Here is a 9,550-nt window from a genome sequence, read left to right on the forward strand (position 1 = left end):
ACACCTGAAACCCCAGCAATCAGGAGTCTAAGGTAGGAAGATAGCCACAAGTTCAAGACCAGCCTGAACTATACAGTAAGACCATATCTCAAATAAAATAAAGCAATAAATAAAGAGGGTCATGTCCTTCATCCTTCCTGACTGAAAAGCAGATGGGATGGTTGTAGCTCAACCAGCCATCTTGGCCCCTCAGGCAGAAGCCATGCATCAAATATGGCACAAAAGAGCTAACAGCCTGCTACAAGCTCTCCAGCCTTCCAGCTCTGGGCTGGTCAGTGCCTGCCAGCCCAAGAACTCCTTTCATGTGAGCTATGTGCTGTCTCCTTAGATACTGTATGCAGCCCTACCTCACCTTCTTAGTGAGGATCCTAGTGGCCCAATTTCAGCCCCAGACAAGGAAGCACCCACGAGCAGGGTGCGGGAGGGGCTCCTAGAAGTCAAGGTCTCCAGAGGGTTCAGACAACACCACCACCACCACCACCCCAGACAGGCCAAGTCGCTGTGACTCAACTTCCCAGGAGCTGAAAGAACAAACATCACACAGGAGGAGTGGATGAAATTTAATAGACACAACAGCCCCAGTGTCCCTGCATGAATGACACTGGAGAGTCAAGAAGGGGTGCTGCTCAGGGTCTCATCTCAGCCTCTTGTGTCATCTTCCTAATGTTGAACAGGGCACAAGGAGGTGGCAGGGACAGAAGGGTCTGAGCTGTGATGGGCAGTCTGAGCCCACAGTCCGCTTTCCAGAGCAGCAAGTGGATACTGGGTTCCAAGAGGCCCTCACTGTCCCCTCAGCCCTGACATTTCTACCACTCAGAGCCCGCCCATGGTACATGGTGTCAAGGCCAAGCACAAACCGCACACACGTGTTGTGTCCCCAGTCTGTGTCCCTGGCAGGATGACTAGGGAGACACCAAGCTGGCTCCACAGGCTCCCTGAGGACATTCCCCGTCTGGGGTTCACACCCAGGTGGCCCAGAGCATGGATGACCAATAGTCTAGGACAGAGAGGTCCCAGCTTCCCAGGCTCAGGCCATGGGGTCACTTCATGTGGTGGGGTTACAGGGACAGCCACGCTGTGACACCACTGGGCCTTGGGGCTCACTCCCCACTGTGCCGTGCCCGGCCCGTCAGTCGGCGCCGCTGGGTCTTGCTGGTGCGAGTGGCGCTCGGAGGCTTCTTGGTGGAGTCCTGGGTCCGCCAGGGATGTTTCCTCTTCACCTTTTTGCGGTTGTGTGCGTGCAGTGATGCTGTGAGGTTGGAGATCCTACAAGGAGGGGGAAGGCTGGTGAGGCTGGGCCTCAGTTTACCCCAGGGAACAAGGCTGGGAGTCTGGCAAGGGGTGAGTGGTCATCTGGCCCACAGAGGGCAAGTCAGGACAGGTCCAAATGCCCAGAGCACCATATGCACCCAAAGACGGCATTCTCTGACTCCAGAGAGCCTGCCGTCCCTACAGCTGCCTGTGCCACCCCCAGGGGCCAGTAGAAAGTGGTTCCACAGGCCTAGTCAGCAATGGCAGCGCTGGAGGTGGGAGCTCAGGAGAAGAAAGGCATGGCTCACCGCTGAGACAGCAGAGGGTCTTTGGACTTCTTGGGTAAGGCTTTGGTTGGCTTCTCCACAGATGACGCCTCCTCCTTCGGCTGGTCTTCAGCCCCTTGCTAAGGAAGCACAGAACAGAAACAGTCATAGAGAGCAGATCGGGCCCGGGCTGGGGCCACAGGAGGCCTTGGGCAAAAGAACCCTGTTGTCTGTACCCGAGCCAGTGTCACACAGAGGACAGTGCTGGCTCCGGACACTCTGCTGCCTCTCACTAGCTCCCAGCAGGCAGAAGGCCAGGAGACAGGATTTGACTTTGCAGAATGATGGACACAACATGGACTGGACTGTTGAGTGCAGGATGGGGATGGGTAAGGACTCAGAAGGTAGTGGCTTCAGGATGTAAGGACCCTGAGGAAATGTGCTTTACCATTACTGCCCATGCAGTCAGCCCCTATCTGGGGGTCAGATTCAACCACCCAGATGGGAAATATTCAGGAAAACACCATTGTGCCTGTACCTAGCATGTGCCCTCTGTATCATTACTTCCTAATGACCCAGCGTAACTGTCATTTACATGGTGTTTACAATGTCTTAGGACCTGATTTCAACCATCCGGGAGGCTGCACATAGGTTCTATGCAAATCCCACACCAGCAGTCACAGATTTCTGTATCCAAGGGGGTCCTAGAACCAATCACGCATGGGTATCAAGGGGCAGACATACGCATGTATAAACTCACACCCCTGACAGACCCAACAGATGTGTGATGAAACAAAGTATGATGAAGCTGGACGTTGTGGCGCACACCTGTAATCCCAGCACTAGGTAGGCTGAAACAGGAGGATCCAAACCTTAAACCCAGCCTGGCCAACTTAGTAACTTAGTGAGACTGTCTCCACAGAAAACACAGCAAAAGGAGGCCAGGGATTTAGCTCAGTGGTGCCACCACCTGCCTCACAAGCACAAGGCCCCAAGACTGATCCCTGGTACGCCCCCACCAAAAAAAGGTGTGCTTTTGCCAGGCGTCGTGGCTCACACCTGTAATCCCAGCACTCGGGAGGCAGAGGCAGGAGGGTTGACGTGAGTTCTAGGCCAGCCCGAGCTACATAATGAGTTCAGGGCCAGCCTGAACTATAAAGTGAGGCTCTGTTTAAAAATAAATAAATAAATAAAATAAAATAAGAAAATAAATAAAAACAAAGCAGAAAAGGGGCTGGGGATGTAGCTCAGTGGTACAGCACCCAGGGTTTGACTCTCCCAGTCATCCCCCACAAGAATGTTTCATGAAACCTTATTTACTGTGAACCTTTCTAATATTTTCAATTTTTTTTTCTACTTTTAATGCAAGCTACCGGCTACCAATGACTTACACCCCACATTGCTAACTCATTGTCAGTGTACAGAGAGTGCAAAGTTATTGCTGCATAGCACACAAAGGAATGACCACAATCAACATGATCTTCTGTGAGCCCTTATTACAGGCTGAACCCCTCGATCTGCCTCTTCAGCCCCCAGCAATGTCACGAGGCAGGTGCTGCCACCAGCCACCCCCACCTCACTGCAGGAGACAGGGAGGCAGCAGGGCGAGGAAGCTGCCCATGCTCAGCAGCTGCTCGGCAGTGATCCCGGCTCTGTAGCCCTGGGCATCAGGGACTGAAGAGGCTGGAAGGGAACAAGCCCCTTGCACTGCAATACGAAGGGGCCAGCATGAGGCCTGCATCCTCCTCCCCAGGGCCAGTGCTGGGACCTACCTCAGGCTGCGGCAGTCCAAGCAGCCGGGCCCCTGAGAGGTCCAGGTCGCTGACGGTGGTCACAGTGACTGTGTGGTTGGGGTGGTCATACTGCACCGACTCAGTCTTGGCCGTCACCAGCCGGTCCAGCTCATCTGCTTCCTCTGTAGGATGGGCAGAGACCAGGTCTCAGCCCCCACACAAGCAACTAGGCTCCAGTCTCCCCCAGCCCTGAGGGCAAACTAAGTAACACCGGGAGCTGATGCCTCCCTGACTTCCACTCAGTCCTTTCAGTCTTCGGAAACTCAGCTCTCTAGCTGGGCCAAGTGGCACACAGCTCTAATCCCAGATAGGCTGAGGCAGGGAGATTTTAAGTGTGAGTCCAGCCTAAGCAGTTTGGCAACTTAGTGAGGCCCCATTTCAAAATAAATTTTAGAAGAGTAAAAAAGAGGATATAGCTCAATGTGAAGGTCCTGGGTTGGGTAAATCCCCACAACTGCAAAAAAAAAAAAAAAAAATCACCTAAAGCTGGGTGCAGAGTGCACACCTGTAATCTCCACACTGCGGGATGATAAGGTGGGAGGATTGCATATTCAAGGCCAGCCTGGGTAATTTAGCAAGGATCTGTCTCAAAATAAAAACTAAATAAAAGCACTGGGGATGTAGGTAGGTCAGTGTGAAGGTTCCCTGTTCAATCCCCAATACTGCAAAAGAAATAAAAAAGAAAGAAAAGCAACTGAGCTCTGGGTTCAGGCCCAATTTACCATGAAGCCTGGGCCTCCTTTTGGCCTCTGATCCACTTGTACTTAGTGGGGCCCCAGGTCACCCCCAGGACCTCTCCAGTTGAGGAAGTCACCCGCACAGCTCTCACATCTCTCCTCTCCCACCCACGAGGAACACAGAAACCAGGCCCACTGGCTATTCTCCAGGTCAGGCCAAGCAGAGGACTCACCCAGTGCCTCCTCTCTCTCCACCAGCATCTTCAAGTATTCCTGGTGGCGCTGAAGACACACAGGAAGAAATCACGGTGAGGCCAGCATCTCAGCCCAGTCTCAGGCAGGGCACGGCTCCACTCCACAGTGGGTGAGGTCAGGAGACTCCATCCTCACCTTCCCCGGGCCCAGCCCACTGCTCCCCATCCCTGTACCATCAGTGCCATCTGGGGCTTTGGACATCCCCACTGTCCCCCACACCTCCTCTCGGAGCTTCTTCTGCTCCTCTTTCAGCCTCTGCTTAATCTCCTTGATGGCTGCCTTCTTCCGTTCCACCTTCCGCTTGTGGAAGCCAGTTAGGTATTCCCTATGCAGTGGAAGCAGGAGTGTTGAGAGGAGACAAGGGAAAGCGGGAGCTCACTCTAAGAAAAGCAGCCAATGCCACATTATGTCCTAGGCACCTTTCCATAATTCATTTAACTCTCACAACAACCTGTGTAGTCGGTATCAGTCCCTATTTTCTAGGGTCTAGGTTCCTTGCCCAAGATCACATACTTTATTAATTTTTGAGACAGGGTCTCACTATGTAGTTTAGGCCAGCCTCCAACTCTCAGCCACCCACCTGCCTCACCCTTCCAAGGGCTGGGATTAAACACATGACACCATGCCCAGGTCTCAGGCACACTTTTTTTTTTCTTTTTGGTTTTTTGAAACAGGGTCTCACTATGTAGTTGAGACTGACCTGGAACTCATTATGTAGCCCAGGCTGGTCTCAAACTCAACACAATCCTCCTGCCTCAGCCTCCCGAGTGCTGGGATTACAGGCGTGGGGCACCATGTCCAGCTGCATCTTTTTTTTTTTAAATGACAGTACCTATGTGTTTTTTTTTTTTTTTTTTTTTCTTCCTTTTTTTGGTACCAGGAATTGAACTTGGATCCTTGAGCTTGCAAGGCAAGCGGCAGAACCACTGAGCCAAATCCCCGGCCCTTCAGGCACACGTTTTGAAGCAGGAAACTGAGGACTCTGGACAGACACTCTTAGAGCATAATCACCTAGTTAATCCATAGTTGCCTAATTCTATATGGAGGGGTGGTCTCCTTGCATAGTGACAAGCATACATTCTGAGAAACAAGTTGTTAGGTGACTGCTGTTGCTCAGACATTACAGTACAATACACTGGGACAGCCACTGCCACCCAGCGGGACGGTACACCGTGATGTGGTTTTCACCGCGATGGAAATACCACAGCGTTGGGCTGGGGATTTAGCTCAGCGGTGCCACCGCCTGCCTTGCAAGTGCAAGGCCCCAAGTTCGATCCCCGGTATCAAAAAAGAAAAAAATACTACAGCGTAGGAAAACGAGGGTGCCATCTTTCCACTGCACACTCTCAGCCTCCTCAAACAAGGCCAAGTGAGAGGCACAGGGGGCCGGTGGTAACCCCTTTTAAATTGACATATTTCATTATTCAGGAACGAGGCCCCTTCTGGCACGAGTTTCAAGAACCCCTTTACCCAAGCCTCCAAAATCCTCCGCTGCACCGATAACCCTTTCTCCACCACACCTGACCCCTGAACCCAGCTGTGGGGTCCATCAGTGTCACCCCGGAGTTTCCTGGGGGATGCCTGGGAATTTCCCTCTCATCTGATCTGTGCCCCTTTTTATCTCCCTGGTGCCAGCTGCTGTTTTCATGTCCCAGCCCTGGGGTTTCCGCAGACGCGCCGCCGTGTGCCATCTGTCCCGCCAGACGCAGAGGCTCAGCGGTTTGGCTTGCGGGCCGAAAGCCTGGCAACACCGCAGGAGCCCAACGCGAGTCTCGGGTGAATGAATGAACGTAAGCTGCTCTCATTTCTTAGGCGCGTCGCTCATCAGCGGAGGCTGAGAGCCTCCTGTGTGCGAGGCCGACGACCGGGCTGGGCTGAGGCGGCCCAAGCCATTGCTCTGGGCGTGTTGGGGCGCCGGGCGGGAAGGGCAACCCCCGAAGCCACGACCAAGAGGTGGGGCCGGAAGACATCAGCGAGAGCGCGCGCGCCCCGGGTCTGGCCTCGGCTTTGCTGGGCAGCGCGAGGGGGATCCCACCCGTCCTTGCCACCCACCGCCGTTTCTCTTCATCGAAGCTGAGGACGAGTCGGGGCCGCCGGTCATCGCTATCTCTTCTCTTCTTGTTACGGCCCATAGTATCGAGGATTCCGGCGGCGTGGCTTCTAAAGTCCTAAAGGACTTCCGGGTGTAGCGCTTCCGGGCTTCCGGGTGCACCTTTCAGCTTTCCTCACAGTTCCGCTTGCCAGGCCCTGCCTTTTAAAGGAGCCGCCCAGCTTTCTTTCTTTCTTTCTTTTTTTTTTCTTTTGTTTTGTTTTTTGAGACAGAGACTCACTATGTAGTTGAGACTGACCTGGAACTCACTATGTAGCCCAGGCTGGTCTCGAACTCACAGCAATCCTCCTGCCTCAGCCTCCCGAGTGCTGGGATTATAGTCATGGGCCACTGCCTGGCTCCAGCTTGTTTCTTACTCCCTTCCGCGTATTTCTCTGGTTCCCCGCCCTCTGAGTAACTACCATCGCCTCCTTCTCTCCCAGATGGGCTCTCAAGCCCCATCGCCTAGGTCTGGCATGAGTAGGTGGTCAATATAGAGTTATCTGTGAATGGTCAAAAGAGATTAGTCCTTATTTGGTTCTGATATCAACTCGTTGGCAACTCCAAAAACAAGCCACAATGTCTGGATTTGAATACTGTGCCCACTACAGCCGTGTTTACACTACAGCTGCTTTGCAGCCTCCAAAGCCCAGGGCCCAGGGTGCCAGGCAGCTGTCTCTGTACAGCCACTTCTGCCTCCTGGCTGCTACCTTAGCACCTTCCCTCTGAGTAGAGGCATCGCCCCGTCTGCAGCAGTGATGACCCCTAAGGGTGCTCAGAGGGGCCACATTCTGCAGTTGGGCTGCCTCCTAAGCACCAGGCTCCAGTGCCCATCCAGATGCCAGCCGATAAAAATCGAAGGCTGTGGTGCAGGGCTGGATAAACCAGAAACCTACCTGTGTCTGTCTCTCTCTCATTTGGGATTTGTTTGTTTCTTTCTTGCTTTGTAGTCCACACTTGGGTAGAAACCTGCTCCTTTTTTTTTTTTTTTTTTTTGTACCGGGGATCAAACTCTGGACCTTGCTCTTGTGAGGCAGGCGTGAGAACCACTGAGCTAAGTCCCTGGCCCCCCACTTCTCTTTTCTCCCCCTTCTTGAGACCCTTCTCTCTCTACCCATCATCTGGAAAAACTTCTGTGCCAAAGTTATACTGTTTATGGGTGAGGACTCTGAGGCTCAGAGAAGGACACGGATTTGACAGAAGCTTCTCAGCAAGTGGGATCAGAGCCACTCCCCTGACTCTGCCATCTACATCGTGTGGCTCTGCCCTCTCAGGCTTCTGGTATGGCACAGAGACAGGACCAACAAGGAGGCAGAGACTCGAACCAGACCACAGCTGGGGAGCGCTGCAGGGCAGGCAATGTGTCTGTCCAGCCTTAGGTGTGGCCCAGAAGGGTTCAGGGAGGCCCAGGCCAGCTCCTAAGTAGAGTGGAGGCTGCCACCTGGGTCTGCTGCTGCTCCAGACCTTTCCTAGCGCATCTCAGGGCCCTTGGGCCCCAGGAAAGAAGATGTTTCTTAATTTAATGAGCATCTACTGTGTTCCAGGCACAGCAAAAGATGGCCCATTCTCTGAATAGAAAAGATGAAGATAACAAATCAATAGCTGGGTGTCGTGGTGCACACCTGTAATCCTAGCACTTGGGAGGGTGAGGCAGGAGGATCCCTGTGAGTTTGAGGCCAGCCCAAGCTATATAGTGAGCTCAAATTCAGCCTGAACTACATAGTGAGACCCTGTGTCAAAAAAAAGAAAAGAAAAGTGAAGAGGACCAACATTACAGAGCATCCGCCAGCTTCCGGGCACCATGCCTTTCTACGCTTTATCTCAGCTCATCCTCACAACTCCACGGGTTAGACACTAGTACTTTACTGACTCAGTTTGACAGACAGGAGGCTCAGAGATGTTGAGTAACTGGCCCAAGTACACCCAGGAATTGAGCTGGGATTTAATACCGTGGCCTTCCCTTTCCTGCGTAGAATTGTGTGTCCTAGGGCCGGAGATTTAGCTCAGTGGTTTCGCCGCCTGCCTCACAAGCACAAGGTCCCGAGTTCGAACCCTGGCACAAAAAAAATTGTGTGTACTGGAGTATAAGTGGGTGCTCAGCCAGCCTAGCGGGGATTCAGTGTAGGAAAATTTGAGTGGCAAGAAAGCCTAGGAAACACTTCCTTTAATGTCCAGCAGAGGGCGACCTCTGCAGCCAGGCTGCTAAAGCTGTTGCTTTCTGGGTGGCCGCCAGGGAGCCCCAAAGGGTGGGATGTAGCTCATGGGACCTTCCTCAGCTTGTGTGCTTCATCCTCTTTGGCCCCCTCTTCATAGGGCTGGTAGTGGGGCGCCAGGCCTGTCACCCACTCCTGAGTACCCAGTATTCTGGTTTAGGGGAAGACAGAGCCCCCAGCTTTCAGGCCAGCCTCCTGGTCGTACTTAAATTCCAGAAAAGGGGTAAATGACCAGCAGCCACGAAGCTAGGGACCTGGGGGAAACCTCTCAGGCTTAGTTGGGCCTAGAATGTTTTGATTTTTCCCCCCAGTACTGGGAATTGAACCCAGGACCATCAAACTGAGTTTCATCCCCAGCTCCCTTTGTTTATTCTTCTACGACAGGTTTTCAACAAATGGCTAAATTGCTCAGACTGGGTTCATACTTGCAACCCTCCTGACTCACCCTCCTAAAGTGTTAGGATTACAGGTGTGCCTGGCATTAGGACTCATTATGTCACACAGAGCCCATTTTCTCCCCTTCACATTGGAGAAATGACATCTCAAAAGGTAGTGGAAAAACCATTATCCATTCCCTGAACATTTACCATATGACAGGCACTGAAGTTGGCCTCTTTAATGTAACATTTCTTTTTTTGTTTTGAGACAGGGTCTTGCTATATAGTCCAGGCTGGCCTCAAACTCATGATCCTCCTGCCTCAGCCTCCTGAGTGCTGGGATTATAGGCACATACCACCACATCTGGCAACACCTCATTTAATCTCTGCAAAACCCTAGCATAGGCTGTATCACCCCCACCCCTTGTATAAATGTGGAACCGAGGCTCTGAGGGGTCAATTAACACACACAGAGTACATAGATGGAAACCCCTTATCTGACTCCAGGTCTTTAAAATTTTTTCCTTAAGAAGTAGTGGCCACACAGTACCTGCCTTGCAAATGCAAGGTTCTGAATTTGATCCCCAGTACCAAAAAAAAAAAAAAAAAAAAAAAAAAAAAAAAAGGGC

General features: G+C 52.4%; 1 protein-coding gene across 1 annotated transcript; it reads right to left on the bottom strand.

The window, feature by feature from the left end:
- Positions 1–732: 732 nt before the first annotated feature.
- Positions 733–6,442, bottom strand: Nol12 (nucleolar protein 12). Its single transcript, XM_010613269.2, has 6 exons — positions 6,295–6,442; positions 4,462–4,567; positions 4,221–4,269; positions 3,290–3,432; positions 1,560–1,657; positions 733–1,266 (listed from the first exon to the last, which is right to left on the bottom strand). Exons 1-6 carry the CDS (start codon positions 6,372–6,374, stop codon positions 1,101–1,103), a joined length of 642 nt encoding a protein of 213 aa, XP_010611571.1. The 5' UTR covers positions 6,375–6,442; the 3' UTR covers positions 733–1,100.
- Between the last annotated feature and the right edge of the window lie 3,108 nt (positions 6,443–9,550).

Source organism: Fukomys damarensis, unplaced genomic scaffold (assembly GCF_012274545.1).
Source record: "Fukomys damarensis isolate Sample0158 unplaced genomic scaffold, DMR_v1.0_HiC HiC_scaffold_19, whole genome shotgun sequence".
Lineage (NCBI taxonomy): Eukaryota > Metazoa > Chordata > Mammalia > Rodentia > Bathyergidae > Fukomys > Fukomys damarensis.

Bases quoted from the DNA above. Each gene is read 5' to 3' on its own strand.
- Nol12 (XM_010613269.2), bottom strand. From the start codon at position 6,374: ATGGGCCGTAACAAGAAGAGAAGAGATAGCGATGACCGGCGGCCCCGA. The intron at 4,568-6,294 runs GTGGGTGGCAAG...TCCACTGCATAG, and splicing joins TTCGATGAAGAGAAACGGCG to GGAATACCTAACTGGCTTCC. The intron at 1,658-3,289 runs GTAGGTCCCAGC...GTGCTTCCTTAG, and splicing joins TTGGACTGCCGCAGCCTGAG to CAAGGGGCTGAAGACCAGCC.